At 42.4% G+C, this 21,710-nt stretch overlaps 2 protein-coding genes across 3 annotated transcripts in view; one reads left to right on the forward strand and one right to left on the reverse strand.

Moving 5' to 3' along the window:
• Positions 1 to 341: 341 nt before the first annotated feature.
• On the forward strand, positions 342 to 15,161 carry lysmd2 (LysM, putative peptidoglycan-binding, domain containing 2). Of its 2 annotated transcripts, none has more exons than XM_084337219.1 (3): positions 342 to 789; positions 1,454 to 1,805; positions 13,570 to 15,161. In XM_084337219.1, exons 1-2 carry the CDS (start codon positions 535 to 537, stop codon positions 1,802 to 1,804), a joined length of 606 nt encoding a protein of 201 aa, XP_084193345.1. In that variant the 5' UTR covers positions 342 to 534; the 3' UTR covers position 1,805; positions 13,570 to 15,161. The 2 variants fall into 2 exon arrangements, with proteins under 2 accessions (XP_084193345.1, XP_084193344.1); XM_084337218.1 differs by having other exon boundaries at positions 1,454 to 1,800.
• Positions 15,162 to 15,316: 155 nt separating this feature from the next.
• The window catches only part of scg3 (secretogranin III), an 18,597-nt gene continuing 12,203 nt past the window's right edge, over positions 15,317 to 21,710 (reverse strand). Inside the window, 1 exon segment of the mRNA XM_084337091.1 lies at positions 15,317 to 16,313. Coding sequence (XP_084193217.1) covers positions 16,195 to 16,313 — 119 coding nt within the window. The 3' untranslated portion in view covers positions 15,317 to 16,194.

Consider the following 21,710-nt stretch of genomic DNA (forward strand, 5'->3'; position numbering starts at 1 on the left):
TTCACTACTAAAATCACTATGCCAATTTGAATTAACTACCAGCAAGCTACTGTAGAATTTAGTTAAACGACTAGTTTAATTAATGTACATCACTCACAGCGTGTATGTGTGCTTTGCTGTCTTTGGTACTTACTTGTCTTGTCTTTGCTGTCTTTGGTACTTACTTACTTGTCTTTGCTGTCTTTGGTACTTACTTTACTGTACTCTGGGTGGGTCCAGAGACGCTGATCTGCGCATCCAATTACATTGGCCGATTTTAAAGACGCTGGGGCGCTCTCTCTCTTTACGTAACCTCGTTCCCAGCTTTATCTTACGTCGACGTAACGGGTCAGCGACAAAAGAGAACCGTGTGTGTGTGCTTGTGGTCCCCGAAACATGCCACATATACCGAGGGCTGACATGCACTGCAAAACTACCGGAATAATAACATCCCAGCCGCCTGAATAAGCGGCTCTAGTAGTTCCTCTACTAGAGGTGAGTCGCTCGGAGCATCAAAGCAACCGCGTTGTTTATTATCTATCGCGGGGGGAGAAGATGGCGGAGTTCTCACCTGTCCTGTCGATGCGGGGTGATGGAGGGGGACGGTTCGGCCAGCCCCAGCCCATCTTTCCGCGGTCCAGGTCGGGTTCTGAATCGGAGAGCGAACTGTCCCAGAGCCTGGCCCGGACCAAGATCCGCTCGTACGGGAGCACGGCTAGCGTCGCGGCCTCACTGGGGGAGAAATTCATAGAGCATCGAGTTACAGACAGTGATACTCTACAAGGGATCGCTCTCAAATATGGTGTCACGGTAAGATTGACATGAGCAACAGCGTGTGTGTGATGCTCATCTTGAGACGCATCTGACGGAATATGAAATAACTGGCTATACAATGTGGATTTTTGATTTGATCAGCTGTCGGTGCAAACATTAGCCCTGCGTGCGTCACCCAGTATCGGATGACGGGACCAGCCACAGTGCTGCCAGGGGCCCATCTGCAACACATTGTATCATAGGTGCTAGAGTGATCAGAATTGCACTTTGGCTACATGTTATTATTTCACAGGCCATTGTGTTTGGCTTATATTACTGGGTGTATACGCAACAAAACGGATAAAGCAGGACAAATAAAGTAACCTATAGGTATTGCATTTAAGACCCTCCAAGCAGTAGTATTACATTGCTGCTCAAATAATGCTTAGAATATCTTGTGAAACTCTTGCTTCATCTTATAGCCCAGTGTTGGAGCATGCAGGGTGGGGAATGTTGGCCAGCAGAGCCACCTGATGCACAGGTCCCCCTAAACACTTGTGTTGTGTCTTCCTCTTAGCTAGTGTCGCATGTCATTCTCTCCCAGTACACACATTTAGCAACTAGTCTGATATGGTCATTGTATTAGATGTTGCTCTGTAGGCTAGCATGCTGCCAGACAGCTGCTGCTGACACTGTTCTCGTTGTCTCCTCGTTCCTCCAGATGGAGCAGGTAAAAAGAGCCAACAAGCTGTTCGGTAACGACTGCATCTTCCTGCGGAACAGCCTCAACATCCCTGTGTTGTCAGAAAAACGCTATATATTCAACGGACTGTCTCTGGAATCCCCCGACGGGGAGTGGGAGACGACCTCGCAGGACCACGACACGCCCTGTGTGACGCAGGACATGGAGGGACCGTCGCCGGCCCCCTCCCCGCCCCCCCAGAACTCCAACCCCCCCCATCAGCCTCAGCCAGAGGAGCTGTCGGCCAAAGACTTCTTACACAGACTGGACTTGCAAATTAAGCAGTCAAAGCAGGCGGCGCGCAGACTGAAAGAGGAGGAAGTAAGGTGAGGTAATCGACCACTATATATCACCACTGTACCTTATCATAAACGGGGAGTAGTGGGCCAGTCTGGGGACAGCCACCACCAGTCCAGGGCGTTAGTCTGGACTCCTTGAGGCCTGCACACTCCACTGAAAGACGCCTGACCAATAGCCCCCCCCCCCCCAATTAAGAGTAAAACAAGCATGACTCCGCAATGGCTGCATCGCATACGTGCATGCATTCAACCCACACACTTTCACAAGTTGGGGACACTTTTATGGGCCAAGCAAACAACCGAACAAGCTATAGACCTGCTGGTCACATAGTTAATATAAGCCACCAGGCACAGTTCTTCCACAGTGGGCCAATCGGCACTGTGCTCGCGTGAGCATGGCATCCAATTAGAGCAGGGGTGTCAAAACTCAATTACCAAGGGGGCTTAAATTAATACTTGCATGTATGATGATTTTGCGGACCAGACACATTATAAATAATACCTAAGTAAAGGTGCATTTTCCTGAGGTCATTTTGTTTTATCTATTCAATTTGTCACCAGCTCAATATGTTATTGTAGATGCACTTCTGTTCATTAGGAGCCTAAATTAATGCAAGGAGGGCCGTTATAAAAAAAAGTGCATAAAGAGGCATTATTTATGGGTATTTATTTATCTTATTATAGATTTCTACAGATTTTAAATGACATATATTAGGATCCAATTCATTATTTACCCACAATCATTTGTAAGATGATCAATTCTAGGCTAAACTGGTCTCTCACCACCTCAGCATCTTTTTCTACCGTAGCTTTCACTTATCTTTGTCTTTTATGTTATCTTTATTTGTTAGCAATAATTCACTTGGTAAAGTCAAATTTAATGCAACCGAATAATACCACAGCTTGAGTCGAGTGAAAGCGGAGGACTGACGAGCTAAGTAAATAAAAACGCAAAGTACAACTGAAGGCTAAATATTGGGTCTTTCTCCAATGGTCCACGAAAGCAGATTGATTCATTTTTATTCAATAAAAAGTAAAAACACAATGCAGGTGCAGATAGCGCTCTGTGTGTTTGCTTGAAAGGTTGACTCATCTATATTTCCGTGCAGTAAGTCCGAGGTGCACACATCTATCGCAGGCCTGTTGAATCGTGCTTTGGAGAGGCAGTGGGCCAAAATGAATTGGATAGGCAAATTCAGTCTGGGGCCCAGTCTGGGGGACTGAAAATGCCAGACGGGCCTTGAGTTTGACATAATGTGAATTAAGAGGGTGTCATTTCCTAGTGTGAGGTTTGATGTTCACCTTACGCACAGGTGAGCACTCTTGTCAGCATTGACCATATTCACACGGTGGCCATTTTGCTCTCATGTCATGCTCCCAAGGTGGGAACAGGGTGGAAAGGAACCCAACCTGAACATGACATAAGAGCAAAATGGCTACTGTGTGAATATGGTTAATTGGCCAGCACTGTTCTGTCTTGGTCTGCAATTGGCCACTGCTTATTATGACTGCTGACTCAGGTGTCTGCCTGCCAAGGCGTAGGTTGGTGTGTGTGTTTGGTTCAGTGGGTGTTGTTCTGTGAAGGAGGCTTCGATGAGAGTGCATATTTTCACTCACTGTTAGTGTAAACCTCCTATCCAGTGTCTGGCCAGTCCTCTTCAGGCGAGCATCACTGACTTCACTGAGCAATTGTCATCGTTAGGCTCTCCGTACCAGAACCCCATAGGCCAACATAAAAGGGCAACAACACACCATTGCTTTCCCTTTCCTGCCCTAGTGGTGATATGTTCACCTTGCTACACACTCTGCTCCACCCCAGTCAGTGATGTCAGCATACCTATTTTCCTTCCTAGATGGATTCTGATAGTAGAGGCACTCAGATTGGCAGCGTGTGCAGCAGGGGAAGACATTAACCTAGGGCAGAAATATCAACCTTGACCAGTATGTTGAGTTACTCTTTAAGCACTTTGGCTCTAGTGTGTGTGTGTGTGTGCACTGTTTATGAATGAATGCACTGAACCTGGGTCTGTAGTAGCAGAGGGAGAGCGGAGGGTAGGAGGGGAAGGAAATAAGACCTGTGGAAAGGAAGAGAATAATGGAGGTGGAAGATGGAGGAATTGACCATATTCACACGGTGGCCATTTTGCTCTTATGTCATGACTAAATATATGGTTAAAGGAACAATGGAAGGGCGCCCCAGTGGCGAACCACATAGCGCGCTCAGCCGCGACACGGGCGACCCGGGTTCGATTCCCGAATCCGTCGTTATTTCCCCGAATGTCTTCCCCCCACTCTGTCTCCCATTTCTCCTCTGTCTCTCCCTACTGGACTGCCCAGTAGTAATAAAGCGATAAAACGCCAAAAAAAAAAAGGAACAATGGAACATTATGGGAAATGCGCTTACCATCTTCTCCAGAGTCGGACAAGAAGATGGGATACCGATTTCCTCTCTGTCCGCTCAGTAGAAGGCGATCCGGCTACAAGCTAGCCTGGCTCAGCACAAATGAATGGAAGCGGATGTGGGATCAGCTAGCCTTAGCTGTTGGCCAAAAATACCTCTCGGTTTTGTCGGCATGTTTCCTTTTTAATGAAAAGAAGACCTCAAAGGACACTCGGGAGAGACGATGGGGAAAGCAGGTTTTTCTGAATCTCTTGTCAGCCATGTGCCCCAGATACCTAGTTACGCAGCAGTCAGGTATTCCTGGGAGAGGTTTGGCAGCATAATGCAGTAGTAAGAGCCTCGCCCGGGCAAGTCTTCCTGACAATGGCAGGTTGAAACGGAGAACAATCACATGGTTACCGGGCATGCTGCTCCCATTCACAAGATGTCATAGCAGCCCGGTCGGTACTGAGTCACTCTGCACCAGCCTCCATTACAGGCAGAAAAACCCGCATATCTGACCTAATGAGCTCCTTAAAGGCCAATGCCACCCATTTTGGGAATTGAATGAATGAATGGTTTATCTTCTGTCTTTGTTTACAACAAATCAAAAACACACTTGTGTGGACTTACAAAAATGCATGAAGCGATATAAGAACAGATTTCGTTCTTAACTAGCATTTCTTCTTATTTTGTTCTTACCTGGGATTCAGCAATGTTTTCTTATTGTTGCTTTTCTCTCAGGCAAGACCAAATTCTAAGAGTGGTTGCGAGCACTCTTACCCAGATAAGAAACTCTTACCCAAAATAAAAATTTAATTAAAAAAAGCATACCATTGGTTAATTGCCCCCAAATACGACTTTAAAAATACAGAACTTCTCATAATTATTATTATTATAACTTATTGCGTGCAGCCGTGCATTCTGTCTGAAATGGATTATATATTGCTGTTAGAACAGTTATGCTCTAAATCAATGCCGCCCAGGCCATTGATTTAATGAAGATTTTATTAACAGATTGCAGAATGGGTACAATACAGTACGTCTCAATACACACAATTGTTAAGGGGATGCAGACCAGAGAAAGACTTTTGTCTTGTTTACATCGGGTCCCCCATTTTCAATACATAATGACATTTATGACATACACAACATACAGATAAACGGATGTATATCATGAGTCTCATGACATTTATGACATGACCTACAGATATGCAGTACTGTATATGCATAGAACGCATATTTAGAGATCGTCTATTCAGTGGTTCCCAAACTTCTGTTTTATGTGGACCACTAGATTGTTATCAAGAACATTTGCGGACCACCTCGTATGCAAACAGTAAAACATAAATAAATAAACAACTGACTTTGACCCGCGTCGCGGGCACTGCGTTCCGTTCTCAGAATGGATTTGAGAGAGATGTGTCAGTGTCATCCAGTCTGACTTGGAGCATGCACTGTACTATGCGCACTGCCAGTCATCAGGCTATATATGCGTAGATATTCTTTGCAGAGCCAGATGAATGACTGCTTAACCGTTAAGTATTTCCCAACCTGTGCGATTGGCTCTTGACAACGTCGTTCAGTATTGACAAAGCCTACAGTACTTTGCTGTAGGGGTGCACCGATGTATCGGTCGGGTATCGGTATCGGCCGATAAGTGCCTTGTTGACTGCTATCTGCCGATAAGCTCGAATGTGCGATGGCAGTAGCCGATAAATATCCATCAATTTGTGTCGCGTCAAAAGGCAAAAAAATCGCGACCTGCACAACGCCGCCCCTGGCCCACACACACACAACCTACTGCATCAAAGTTACTACTTATGATTAACAAATGCATTCGTTTTGTGGCATTAACGTTATATAGTTAGTGTTACACGTTCAACAACATCAGCATATTATTTACCCGAACGTAGCCGCATTACTCGTTCATACTAGCTCAGTTCCTTCCGTTGCTCATGGAGCCCTGAGTTTTACCCATTCTGCAATCTGTTAATAAAGTTTTCAATCAGACACATGTATAGAAAGGCTTTGTTTTATTATAACATTCGTTGCAGTAAAATCATTATGCCTCATTTAGTCATCCTGCGGAGCTAAACGTCGGCCGCGCCACCGCAGGGATCTTGTTGTTGTTGTAGAAAACCTCTCGTCAAAATCAATGGCGGACAAAAGCGGAAGTAAAAAATGTATACGCGCTTGCCGATTGGTGGTAACAGCAGAGGCGGGTGCAAGCGGTGTGTGACGTAATTGACAGAATCGACTGTCAATCAAAATGTCATTGGTTGAGAGCTCTGGTTGAGACAATAGTATCCAGCTGCAGCCCGGTAGACCATACTGGGAGAGAGATGGTGCTATTTCTTGATGTTTCCTTTTTTTAAGTAAGTAAAGAGGCCTATGTTCGTATCGGTGAGCACAATTTGTAACACAAATATACAGTAGTTTCATAAAAAAATATATATATATTACAAAAAATAATAATATTACAAACAAAAAAAAAGAAGATATTTAAAAAAAAATTGCCACAAATATCGCTATCGGCCGATTGTGTTAGTTGAACAATCGGTATCGGTGGCAAATTTTCATATCGGTGCATCCCTACTTTGCTGGAACGATTAGTTTTGCATGTACTGTATACAGTACGTGTGTATGCGCGCACTGCGGGAGGTGGCCAGAAGAACGCAACTAGCCAACTACTATTATATTAATAGTCTATTCCACTATATAGCTATAGGTGCTGTATGATGACGATACATTTGATTCCTATCGAATTTGGATCCATCGCAAAGCGCTTGAATACGGCCGGGGGATCCGATGCAGACCCACGGCTCTCGTATTATAATGAGCCCGCGAGGCGTGTCTCTGTATGCAAATGACTTGCGCGAGAACGCGCTACCAGTTTAGAATGAATGGGATTCATCATTCAAAAAAACTTGGGTAAGAACAGATTTGGACTTTAAGAACGGCTTGATGAATGTGGCGGTGGCTTTTCTTATTGTTCTCTTGATTGATTGAAAACTTTAACAGATTGCAGAATGGGTACAGTACAGCTCAATACATACAATTGTTAAGGGGATGCAGACCAGAGAAAGACTTTCGTCTTGTTTACATCAGGGTCCCCCATTTTCAATTCATCGTAACATATATGACATACATGACATACAGATAGACAGTACTGCTACATCTATATATTTATGACATACCATATTTGTAAATACAGTACTGTTTGTGATACAAAGAGAGCCCAGAAAAAAAAAAGTATATACATTTGCCGTAGAAACTGTACATTGGCCGTAGAAACTGTACTTAACAGACAGGTAAGCAAGAATATAAGAAAAAGATTAAGAGTATTGTTGAATGAGGCCCAAGGACTGAAAAAAGGAATAGGCTGAAGCACATGCTTGTTTAGATCCTTTACAATTCTTAAAAACTAAATATATTTTAATTAAATTAAATTAAATTAAAAAAAAAACTTAAAAATATGCTGCAAGATTTTTTTTTGAAAAAACATATGTTTGATGTTTTACTCAACTGTACTCCTGAATTATTATATTTAAGGCTTTTTTAAATCTCCCCTGAGAGTACACAACTTAAACCCATCACTAAGGCTATTCCATAGTTACTCCCAAAATGTTTATTGAATTCACATGTCTGCCTTCATACAATGTTGAGATGAGTTCACCCAAACCAGGTTCATATTGTAGTGTTGCCGACGGGTATAAACCAGAGCTTTACACTTAATTTGAGTGTAAGAACTCAGTCTCTCAACTCGTGTCCCACTCCTTGTCCATGGAGCGGCCTCACATTATACATACAGGTGACAACATCACACATTTGCGAGTTCTCTCTCAGATTTCTACCTTATCCACTGTGGTTGATGTGCACAAATAATTGGCTGAACTGTACTGGGGCACAGAATGGAGGCGACAGTGATCAGGAGCTAGGGCGTCGTCTGGTAATCGGAAGGTTCCCGGATAGATTCTGTCTCCTTCCGGCAGTGTGTCGAAGTGTCCTTGAGCAAGACACTTAACCCTGCTCCCAATGAGCAGATGGCACCTTGCATGGTTGCCTCCGCTGTAAGGTGTGTGGGTGAATGTGCATGTACGTTGTAAAGCGCGTTTGGATAAAAACGCTATATAAATGCAGTCTATTTACAGAAACTAGCACATTTTTTAAATATTTCTATTTTCACAAGTATCTTTTGATAGAACGTCATTATTTGGTCTTCGATGAATGGTGGTGAAATAAAAAAATTTAGGACTAACGTATTTAGATAAATTCATGTTGGAAAGTAATTCAGTATTATGCCGAGTATTTATCCCCAGACCTACTGAGTGCGCCCGTCTGCTATTACCATTGTCATGTGACACTAGTAATTGTAGGCTCATGTTTTATACATGTTTACCAGTATGTGTCACATCAAGTCTGCTTGGCCTTGCAGTGTGTTTACCTATCAGTTTAAGCTAAGCCATGCTTTGGGCCAAGTCGTCCCACAGACTGGAACCAGAGTAAAGATTGGTCTCTTTACAATAGGCTACATTATGTCTGCTCATAAAAGAGGCACACTCTTGTTTCTGCATAGGCTCAGAGCAAACACGGACCACATGCCAGTTTGGCTTCCTGATGTAGTGAGAACCACAAACCTGTTTTATTTGTAGAGTAGGGCTTTAGACCTAATGCAAGATTCAATACTTTATTCTGTATTGAAACGTACAGAGTTGAACAAGAGTAATTGATCAAGGATGAAATGAGTGGCCTATTTGCTGGGGTGGTCTGCCATTTGGTCTGCTACTCATGCTACTGTGGAGCTGTTACATTCTTGTCTGAAGTGGGATGTGTGTGAGAGTCAGGAAGGGGATCAGGAGCTATTCTATTCACCTTTTTATTATCCCTGCTAATTGCATGAAAAAAAACATACAATACATAGCTAATGTATAGAGATGTAGGCGTGCCATCACTGCCATGTAACACGAAGCAAAATGAAACATGACACAAGAATCGGTATGACCCATAAAGATGCTTAAAAAGCTGTCGCAAGTCGCATCATCTCTCAATTATCGGTCGTCATACTTGGCTAAGAGTTAAGAATAATTTAATTTCTAAAAGTTAATAACTGCGGGATACGTTTTTAATGAGTGACGGAAAGAGCTCCTTGAAGGGGTATGTACTATGTAAGGTACATTCTAAAATAGCCCTGGCTTTTCTGACAGCCTGCTTGTTATACAAATCGGGGAGATATTGCCACCAATGAACATGGCAGCTGCACCGACCAATTCCCTTGTGAAAAAAAAACTATTACTACTTGTCACTACTATACAATATCTACACACAACCCACTGGTTCCACCAAATCGCTGCATGATTGATTATTACCTAATGAATACTGTCTCACTATTTTATCTTCTCCTAAAGTACAGGGACATTGGAGGGCATTGATCAAAAGAAATTTTTTGGGGGGGTTTTGTTCATGTGTGCAGTCACTCACGGAGTTGGTACGTTTTTGAAAGGAAACAATGGATTTCGTTATATAAGAAGGAAATTCTTTTTGTGAATAATTTTTTTGGCACACAGTGATAAATAGATGACAACTAGATGCAGATAAAGAGGTAAAATGGAGAACTCAAATTAAAATCTCATGGAATGTTTAACACTTTGAGTGCCAGCAACGCGTTTTGTCGTTAGTTCATGCCGACCGTTGAGTGCCGCCAACGCTATATAGCGTTTGTTTGTTGTATATTTTTTATTTGAATTCATATTTCATCAATCGAGCCTCAGGTTAGTGTTGCAGACTCTCTCTGAGCTCAATTGGGAAGATACCGCCCCCTATCGTCTCTCCCTGTGTAACTGCACCCCATTACTTTAGACTGATTTAACTTTTCCGTCAAGCCAACTGAAGAATCCATTGTGATCGCCGGCCCGGAAAACACATGGATTATGTATTTACAGTACCCAACGCTGAATCAATAAACGCGATAGATATTTGGAATGGCGATCAGGAATTGTGTGTGTGTGAGATCAGGAAATGAGAGAATCAATATTTCAGCCCGCTTCTATAGCGTGCATAAGTACACAATCACATATACTATCGATAATCTAGCGTTTATTTGAAAACGATTCATAAATGGGCCAAAAAATTACAGTTTTTGTGTATGCCAGAATATTCCAGTAAATGCCGATTATCACGGAATCTTTATATTTTCCTTGAAAACGAGGGCTTTTCAAAATGCTATAAAACGAAAATGAAGCGATTATTAAATAAAAAGAAATCCGTTTCGACAATGTTGACTGCAAACAAGTCATTGATAAACGACGGGCAGATTAGACACATAGCCATAATTTAAGACATAGTTTATGCGTTCACAACGCTATCATTGAAGTGGGTGGTGGCATTCAACAGGGGTAAGGCGCACCGCATGGCTGGTAATCAAAGTGTTAAAGGTAGAATCTGTAATCTTGTCAAACGGTGACATCTAGGAAAATACCCTCTTGGTATTGTACTTTGTTTACATCTTGTTTTTGTCTGTTTTGGTTGGATTTCAGTGGGTATAGGGGAGGGCTTGCTACATTTGGCAAGAGAGGTCTGGAGTAATTCACAGTATAATAATAAGTTACCTATAAGTCAGAACAGAACAAAAAAATAAGTAAATGAAGCGCAATACCAAGCAGGGCTCTTTTGCCTAGAGGTCACTGTTTGATGGAATTACAGATTCTACCTTAAATCCTCTCTTCTACTCTTATTTTCCACAACCACACAAAAAGCACACATGAAAAGAAAACATCATGGTAGTATGATAATTTCAGTTTTACCATCGTACCCTCCATTGTATAAATAATTTACCATGGTAAAAGTTATGCATCACCATGGTACCACTTTTTTTTTTACCATGTGCCGTATTTAGTTTCTTTATACAGAGTATGTTTATTATTATTGTTTATTATATACCCCTCATAATTGTATGGTATTTCCATCATATCCTGGACTAAAATAAAGATGGAAATACCATAGAACCTTTATTTTATTTTTTATATCTAAATATATATATATATATATATATATACATATACCATGGTACCTTTTCGTAAGGGGTAGTTGGAAACCAGATCATATTCAGCCTAGGAGAGGAAGTGAAAGTCCTTGAATTACACTTTTAACACCTTTCCTCTACTGATCTCTTCTCGTCAGCCATCTCTTTGCCTCTATTTTTCTCTTGACAGACTATAAAGAATATTACAAAAAGTTATCAATACTGGATAGAGAGAGCCTACATACACCCACCTGCATTTTGTGGCAGTTAGTGGTGACCTGCTGCAAGCGACTTGTGGTCTTTGAATAGGAAACTATGACTCAGATTGAGATTCCCCTCAGTAGTTGTGGTAGTGGGGCTGATCCACGCCCCCTCCTGCCCTATTTTGTGCAGGTGACGGTGCTAACGGGGTTCTTATTTGGATACTTTATTTGGAAAGAAGCATGAGCTTTTGCATGAGCTTTGTCTTTTGTGTATTAGGGGAAAACTTGGATCAGCTTTTATATTTAAATGTCCCTAGCAGGGGTGGTAATGTTACTGTTCTAGTCAGCAGGCCTGAACAGTATAGCAGAAATGTACCCATACCAACACTATCAAGTCAAGTCGCAGTTTATTTATCAATACATGTTCAATGGCAGTGAAATATTCCTTCTGCAAACTCATTCAATATGTAAGGGATAATGTATAGCTACAAGGTCATTGTTGCAAAATAATTGACCGACACAGAGTTTAAAATACCGAGACGCCACGCCGAGGTGTTTTAAACGTCAGTGAAGGTCAATTATTTTGCGACAATGATCGAGTATAGCTATACATTATCCCGCTTATTACATGGCTAACTTACTAACAATATACCTAATTCATTTTACATCGACAAGACGAGATCAAATGTAGACGCAGTTCTGTTCTGGCTCCGCTGTCATCGTCACACACACTCCGCTGTCAGTGCAGCCAGCAGGTGTGTCTGATTGGCTGCACTGATGCAGTGTGTCAGTGGCCTTGATTGCGAACAGCTGCGCTCAGCGGTCATTATTGTTCGGCAGAGGTCCGTTATCGAGTAATAACGGACCTCTGACGAGCGCTATTGACCAATCACAAGCTAGCATTTCGGCGAATGTGAAAACGCCATGTAATAAAACTCAATAACCAATACAAATTATACAACTCTTGATAAACTCTGTCAGAAAACTTGCAATGTCAGGTCCAACAGTATAAAAAGTAGCCTAATTTAATATGTTATGAATCTCTTGGGTAAATACATTCTTCCAGAGCATAGTTTAATTTAGTGTTCCTTTTCAACTGAATGCAAAAACCAATCACAGTGCTGGTAAATATAACAATACACCGCAATATGTATTTCAGGTTATACCACTCGGCCGAACAACTATTGCTTAATTGATATAAATATTTTTTTTGTCCCTGAAAGGGAAATTATTTGGTTGTCGACGACTACACTGTTGTGTCTATGCAGATGAACACTGTTTCATATTCCTGTATTGGCTTTATGACATAGCAGCTGAAATGTAAGGTAAACATGTTATACAGTTGGATTCTTAAGCCCAGACCACTGGTTTCAGGTCAGATGAGATGAGTGCAATACAACAAGCTCCCTGGCCCGACTCATTCATTATCATGTAGACTCACCTAGGGGGCAGTGTTTCAATACAACAAGCTCCCTGGTCCCACTCATTCATCATCATGTAGATCACCTATACAACAAGCTCCCTGGCCCTCATTCATCATCATGTAGATCACCTATACAACAAGCTCCCTGGCCCTCATTCATTATCATGTAGACTCACCTATACAACAAGCTCCCTGGTCCGACTCATTCATTATCATGTAGACTCACCTATACAACAAGCTCCCTGGTCCGACTCATTCATTATCATGTAGACTCACCTATACAACAAGCTCCCTGGTCCGACTCATTCATTATCATGTAGATCACCTATACAACAAGCTCCTCATTCATTATCATGTAGACTCACCTATACAACAAGCTCCTCATTCATCATCATGTAGACTCACCTATACAACAAGCTCCTCATTCATTATCATGTAGACTCGCCTATACAACAAGCTCCCTGGTCAGACTCATTCATTATCATGTAGACTCACCTATACAACAAGCTCCTCATTCATCATCATGTAGACTCACCTATACAACAAGCTCCTCATTCATTATCATGTAGACTCGCCTATACAACAAGCTCCTCATTCATTATCATGTAGACTCACCTATACAACAAGCTCCTCATTCATTATCATGTAGACTCACCTAGATATAGCAGTGTTTCTCTAGTTAACATGAGGGAGAGAGATACGAGGTTATGTCTTTCCACTGTAGAAAATAAGGCTTATTAAAGTTGTGTGTACTGTGCTTGTTTTGCAGGGACAATGAGGAGGACTATACGGCCCCTACGTCATCATACCAAGACATCTAGTGGAAGAGTCTTGTTTCCCCAAAGCCCTGACACACACACACACACACACGCACACACACACGCACACACACACACACACACATACACACATCAACACTCTATTTCATTTGATTCTCACTGATACCAAACCAAGTCGACTGAGGTGTGTCATCTTTGCCTTTTTTTGTATTTACATTTTTGTTGGTGGTGTTATTATTATGAATATTATTGTTGTTATGGTTTATTGTTTAATTTGGAATGGGACGGACACCAGGGGCCTATACTATGGAGCAAGTTCAACATACCCAGAGTAACCTTGATAACTGAGCTTTACCACGTCACACAGAGTTTCTCTGAAGTATCGGCCACTAGAAACAACCTGCTGGCAAAATAAAAACATAAACGAGCGCAAATTGGCAATAGCTGTGGCCACACGAAAAGCAACATATAGAGCTGCTGGTACAAGTAGATATTACTTTCATTTCTGGTTTATAGAAGTAGTCTGCCGTTGTGCATACCGTTAAATAGTTGATTTAGATGTCCTTCATCTGACAAACTAATGTAGCCCGGCACTCTTTTGCATTGTTCCTTTTAAATTGAACATTAATTAAGAACTCTTGGGCGCAAGTGATTAATAAATATAGAAACATAATTTGAAATATAGGCTTGGCAATGCAAATGTCATTATCTTACAAAAAAAAATAAAAAAAATCCTTTCATCTTAGTCTTGGATGGTATAGGCTACTGAAAAATTACATATCTGAAATGGCTTGCAGCCAACAGGGGGAAATGATGACACAGGGGTGGTCTATCTTTCAAATAATTATCAGGCCAGTATCCTAAAAATGTAAATGTATAAATGTATTGCCCTGTGAAGGGAGCCAGTTATCAGTGCACCTACTGTAAAAATGAGTTCAACTTGATCTTCTTGTCATGATGAGAGTTGATTGGTCGAGAGGCTTTTCTACATTTCTATGTCTTGAATCTCTTTGCTAGAACATAGTTCCAGGGCAGGTTAGCTGTGCAGCATAAGGTATCAGGGCGATGTACCCCTTTTTAAAGAAGTGAGCCACCGTGGCAACTCGAGGGTTAAACTGATCTCAATGACCCCATCATGTAGCTTCGTAGTATACATCCCAGGTATCCATTCATTCTCTAAATACTTCTGAGGCTGCTGTATAAAACCTCTGCTGCATGTTTACTACACACACACACACATGCACACAGTTAAGCAATGCTGCGAGGATTAGCTTGATAGACCTGCTGTTACCCTTCTGTCTAAATCCCTTCCTAGTATCCGTCAGTAGACGCATACTGTATTCATTCCTTCCTCCTCAGTGTATGAATACTTCCCAACTGGAAACCATGAATGGACTGAAGCCTTTTAACCTCTTTCCTTTGCCTAATGACTCTTTTTCTTTTGGGAACAGAAGGGATAGCGCTGTTTTGAAGTGTGAATGTATTGTTATTTTATGTGTGGACTACTGGATACAAATAATGTTTTATTGTGCTTTTAACTTTTGTTGATATTCGAGGGAGAAATAAATGCATATTTAAACCAGATTGTTCAGTTCTTTTGTGGTCTGAGTGCAAGTTAGTCCCCATCACCAGACGAGCATCGGTAAAGAAAGGCAATGTTTTAATTTCTTTTACAATTTAGGAAAAAAGTCACAGATATTTACATTTAAAAATACTGGATTTTTGTGTCTACAGAGATGTTTCATACTGAGACATGCAGAGGGAGGGAAGTGACAGATGCTGCCCCCTAGAGGGCCCCGGACAAATTACATCAGAAGGAAATGACACGGGGCACTGACAAGATACTGAACAAATACGTTTTTGGTAGAATCAAAAGCAATAACACAGTTGGATCTTACACATACACTGGAAAAGAAACAGAACAGACTATGACAGATTACATAGAATGAATACAATTTGATAAATGTATTTGTCGAAAATAAATGCGTCGCAAATATAGTAGTAGATGAGAAAGCAAGTCTTAATATACTCTCACACATGGTGTACCGTTCATTCTCCCAGGGCATCAACATTCAGTCCTTAAAAGTAGTAAATGCTCTAATTTAATTGTATATGTGAATAGGTTAAATAGAATACTTGATTTTACTGAATATATTTGTGGGGTTTATCCACCATCTTGGCACGCAACAATAAGTTGACTTGTCTATTTGGTTGTTACAGTTAAAAGTTACACTTTCAGTGATAGTATAAATATTATTGCATTCCTGCCATTTGATACATTTGGGGAATGCCAGATACAAAAAAGAAATCCCTAAGTAGTTCATGATTTATAGAGATCCTAATGTTGCCTTTTTCGGCCAAGTTGGATCCACAGCTAGACCATGCTATGGGAGATGAGTGTGGATATCCAAGGTACTCTTACAGATTTCAGGTTTAGAGTTCGTATTTATCACACTTCTGCGAATAGGGAGTACTGATCTAGGATCATTGCTCAGGTCACATCATCAACCGATCTGGTCTCAGATCAGCACTCCTGCTTCAAGACGCTTGATAAATACAGGCCTAGATTCAGTCCTGTGTGAGAGGCCAGAGGTTGGGTGCTGGGTCTGGGTGGGTTACAGGCTGCCATAGATCCTCTTGATGGTGTCACCCTCGTCCTTGGCAATGATTCCCTTCTCGATGTACGAGTCCACCTGCTGGTCCATGAAGTCCCGCAGTTTGGAGAGGTCATAATCTGTAGGGGACAAAAACAGGAAGTATATGGGTTATACTCTGGAGGGCTACAGATCCACTACTGGTTGAGCGAGATGGTTGTAATAAGGCATAATGGGAGACCGTTCTGTACAGTACAGATTAGGGTCAGTAGTATTGTTGTCTGTGTTGAAGTACACAGCACATGACCTAAGAACAGACACATGGTCTGTGTACCACGTTGCTGTCCACTCGGTTAGCTCACAATGAAAGGATATCCACTTAAGAAACACACCAATTACACCCATGTTATGTTTCAGATGCCAAATATTTCAAATAACAAAAAAGGGAGCTTCCTGAGTGCTTTAGAGTAAGGGTTTTACTGTACATAACTGTACACATGTGTAACTGGTTAGTTTAGAAAACAATGTACATTTGCTAAACTGTTCAATGTTCACAAAACCCTAAAGCACCCAGGAAGCAATTCTTTTCTTTGTTATACAAATGGACCGCTGAGCTTCCTTTTGTTACGTTTTTGAATCCCTTATCAAATATCAAAACAGACTCATAGACCTGTTCGCTGTATACAGACATACCGTGTTCGAGCCAATCAGCAATAAGCTACCAACTGAGTCACATGACTAAGTTGTCCCGGACCTGCGCGAGCTGCTGCGCTAAAAGAATATGACTGGGCTCTATGGAGAAACCATGGCACTCCCCTGACTAAAAGTTGTTTAAAACGAAAACGGCTGGATGTAATTTTGCCAAATCAGCATGGCTGTGAGTGTGTCTTTTCACCTTTCACATATCTAGCTTTGACATGGATTGATCGTTTAGATCGCTAGCATGGCTAACAAATGCAAATATATTGTAGTCTGCCCCGTTGTTCTGACCAGGATTACGTTCCTTTCTGCTCCAGTGATGCGCGCGCACACTGAGTCTGACATATACAGCGAACAGGTCTATTCTGTCAGTAAAACGGCTCGCCTCAAAATAACCTTGCTGCAGTCTAGTCCTCGTCCTTTGAGACAGAACCTCTAATCTATTATCCATCAAGCTAACAAATGAGTGTAATTATCTCCCAGAGTAGCAGGCCCACAGCACTGCAGCGGAGCCACTCCTCTGTTCTGAAGAGCACAGCAGAACAGAGGAGAGCCAACAAGTCTTATGATGGACTGCTTGCCATTACAACCTAAATGTGGTTAAAGGGGAATGTCACCCATTTTAAGAATTCACATTGTGAAGGCGGCTGGGTGGCGCAGCGGACATTGCGCTCGTCGCCAACGCAAGAGACACCGGGTTCGAATCCGGCTGTCGGCGTTGCCTCCGGCTTGGGCTGGCCGTCATACTAACTTAATTGGCAGAGTTAGAGGGTGGGAAGTCGAAGGGTGGTAATCTGGACGTTGTAAACAGCTACTCCTACAGGTCAGTTGGGGCGCCTGCACAGCAGAGACAGGAAAATGGCGGGGGCAGTGTGAGCCTCCTACACGTTACTCCTCGCCAAATGAGAGTCCGCGCTGGCAGGTGAAAAGATGCAACTGGCTGCCTGCACATGTATCGGAGGGGACATGTGACTTCTATCCTCCCTACAACCAGCCAGTGGGGGGCACATGCGAGCAACGTTCAAGACGGGAGGGGAGAATTGGCACGGCTAAATTGGGATGGGAGAAAAATTGAAAAAGTGGATAAAAAAAAGAATTCACATTGTGTTCTTCCTGTGTCCCAAGACAGTTCGGTCTTTGTTTTTGTGAATGTGCGTCACTCTCTCCTGAAGCTGGATGGATGGCATTCCCCTTTAAGTTTCACCATAGGGCAGTACTTTTTTTTTATAAAGATGTAAACGTCAAGATGGCCTGTAGATGATGAAGATTAAGTGTGTAGGGTTTTAACAGTGTCTAGTGAGCAGTATGGACACAAAGCTGCAGCTATCAGCTAGGAAGGTCCACTATCTCCATCTGCCTCTCTCTCTCTCTCTCTCTCTCTCTCTCTCTCTCTCTCTCTCTCTCTCTCTCTCTCTCTCTCTCTCTCTCTCTCTCTCTCTCTCTCTCTCTCTCTCTCTCTCTCTCTCTCTCTCTCTCTCTCTCTCTCTCTCTCTCTCTCTCTCTCTCTCTCTCTCTCTCTCTCTCTCTCTCTCTCTCTCTCTCTCTCTCTCTCTCTCTCTCTCTCTCTCTCTCTCTCTCTCTCATTAACAGAATCATAATGGAGCACTCTGGCAGAGTAAACATAACACATGGCTAGTTGCCCACTCTGTTTCTATGACACTATTTCTAGTGTCTGCTATGTGGAAAAAAAAGTCATTTTTTATTCTCAAGCTTGGCTTTTTCCAGAGAGAGAGAGAGAGAGAGGAGAGAGGGAGGGAGAGAGACACAAAGTGAGACGGATCATTGCATCCTCAAAACCAGGATGTATACCTGGATAAGTTCTGATTGGGGGTAAATAATGGTGCACATATTCTATTGACTTAAAAAGAGAGAGAGAGAGATGGGGGAAGGGCATTTTTGAGAGAGGGAGGAAGGGAGAGAGAGAGGGAGAGAGACAGAGAGAAATAAAGTGAGAGGAAGGGAGGAAGAGCGACAGACAGGGAGAGAGAGAGAGAGAGAGAGGGAGGGGGGGGTGGGGGCAGAAAGCATCTGTGATCTTGTGAGCTTTACAGTATATTATAGCAGAAAGCACATGAAGCTTCAACATCAACACAGTATGTATGACTCGTTCCCAATGCCGCTGAGACAAGAGGCCGGGGGACCAGTCTGTGGACATGGAGCCATTTGAGTGACAACAACAATAGCCTTCCTCAGACAGAGCTGAACCAGAGGCAGATCGCCATCGGAGAAAGTTGAATTCTCTCACATTTTTCTTCTGAGGCTTCAGTGAAATAAGAACTTACAAGGCAATCTATCTCCTGAATAAACCTCACACACTCCACCTGGAAGTCAAATCATTTTGTTCAATCTTTGACAATACGAGTTTGTATTTTTCTGTCATGTGATGAACAATAACGTTTTCTTGCATGTGTGTGTGTGTGTGTGTGTGTGAGTGAGTGAGTCTGATCTTTTCCCCTTCTGTTGTGACCATTAGCAGATCTCTGACAGGCATGGGGGGCCTCTTTCCCAGACACCAAATCCACACGCGCACGCACGCACACGCACCGCACGCACACGCACACACACCACACCAGCATGCTAATGATCTGGCCTACATAGAGACAGGATAGAGAGGAGCACTGGACAATACATCTGCCTCCTTCTCTCCCACCACAGGGGGGGGGGGGGGGGGGGGGGGGTAAAGAGACGAGCAGACAGTACTAATTAATGCACCCCAGCATCAGGAATTCTGTGGGCTTGCCTGTGAATCTGGGTCAAACTGGTCACTATACTGTTGTCTCCTCTCAGTGAGGTCTCAGTGATATACTGCATCTTGAAGACCACTAGCCAATTATCCCCAATGCATTCTAAGTAGGCGTTGATGGCTTTTTTTTTTGGTTTGCCGGGAGGGGTGTGTGTTTTTTTAGTTTTGTTTTCGAAGGGTCCCACGATGGCCATCACTAGTGGCTGGCTGTCCTGAATAGTCTGAACTCATTAACATTTCATATCCACTCAATTAACCCAGCGCCAGACATGGATGGAATGCTGCAGTGAGCCAACAACAAGCTCCTCACCAGGGGACTCTGCTCCGTTGGCTGGATGCTCACAGTCCAGTTTGCAGGTCATAACCGTACAAAGCCCATACAAATATTGTAAACATATATATATATGCCCGCGTCTTCATTTCACCGACATGCTGACTGGAGTGGGGCAGCCATTGAGGAAACATTTACGTTTACAATATGTTTATGGCTTTTCTACAGTTGTTGCTAAACAAAGTGCTAATGGAAATGATGATGATGTTGTTGATTGGTAGAGCCCTTTCTACATGCTATATTCATGGCTCATTCTCTCTGGCGTACAGTGGTCAGACACAAGCCCTGTGCAGGTAGCAGGGAGGGTATGAATGGGGCTTTGTCTCTCAACAATGCAGCCTATTAATTAAATTAGGACAGACTCATGAAGATTCATCAATATTCATGAGTCGGGGGCAGAGCATCCATCCTCCACCCCCACACAAATTTTATTGTAAAATCCATGTGACAAACAAAAGAAGGTTTAATTAAATTATTCTTCAGCTTGTCACGTCAGTCGTATCTGCGACCCACCATGGTTTACTAAGAAGTGTGCTTGCATTGCCAACAGAACTTCACCACGACATTAGGCCTGTCTAGAAAGTGTTATAAATGATATCATTACTGATAAGAGAGAGCTTTCTTGTTTTGTTTTTAAAGAGAAGTAGTCTGTTCACAGGTCAGAGGCCATGATAAACCTGTTGAAGCCATGATCAACGTGTTGAAGCCATGATAAACCCTATTGAAGCCATGATAAACCTGTTGAATCCATGATAAACCCTATTGAAGCCATGATAAACCTGTTGAATCCATGATAAAACCCTATTGAAGCCATGATAAACCTGTTAAATCCATGATAAACCTGTTGAATCCATGATAAACCCTATTGAAGCCATGATAAACCTGTTGAAGCCATGATAAACCCTATTGAAGCCATGATAAACCCTATTGAAGCCATGATAAACCTGTTGAAGCCATGATAAACCTGTTGAAGCCATGATAAACCTGTTGAAGCCATGGTAAACCTGTTGAAGCCATGATAAACCCTATTGAAGCCATGATAAACCTGTTGAAGCCATGATACACCTGTTGAAGCCATGATAAACCTGTTGAAGCCATGATAAACCTGTTGAAGCCATGATAAACCTGTTGAAGCCATGATAAACCCTATTGAAGCCATGCTAAACCTGTTGAAGCCATGCTAAAACCTGTTGAAGCCATGATAAACCTGTTGAAGCCATGATAAACCTGTTGAAGCCATGATAAACCCTATTGAAGCCATGATAAACCTGTTGAAGCCATGATAAACCTGTTGAAGCCATGATAAACCGATTGAAGCCATGATAAACCTGTTGAAGCCATAATAAACATGTTGAAGCCATGATAAACCCTATTGAAGCCATGATAAACCCTATTGAAGCCATGATAAACCTGTTGAATCCATGATAAACCCTATTGAAGCCATGATAAACCTGTTGAAGCCATGATACACCCTGTTGAAGCCATGATAAACCTGTTGAAGCCATAATAAACATGTTGAAGCCATGATAAACCCTATTGAAGCCATGATACAACCTGTTGAAGCCATGATAAACCCTATTGAAGCCATGATAAACGGTACCTGTTGAAGCCACCATGATACACCTGTTGAAGCCATGATAAACGGTACCTGTTTGAAGCCATGATACACCTGTTGACGCCAAGATACACCTGTTGAAGCCATGATAAACCCTATTGAAGCCATGATAAACCCTATTGAAGCCATGATAAACCCTATTGAAGCCA

This window comes from Notolepis coatsorum, assembly GCF_963971535.1.
Source record: "Notolepis coatsorum genome assembly, chromosome: 20".
Lineage (NCBI taxonomy): Eukaryota > Metazoa > Chordata > Actinopteri > Aulopiformes > Paralepididae > Notolepis > Notolepis coatsorum.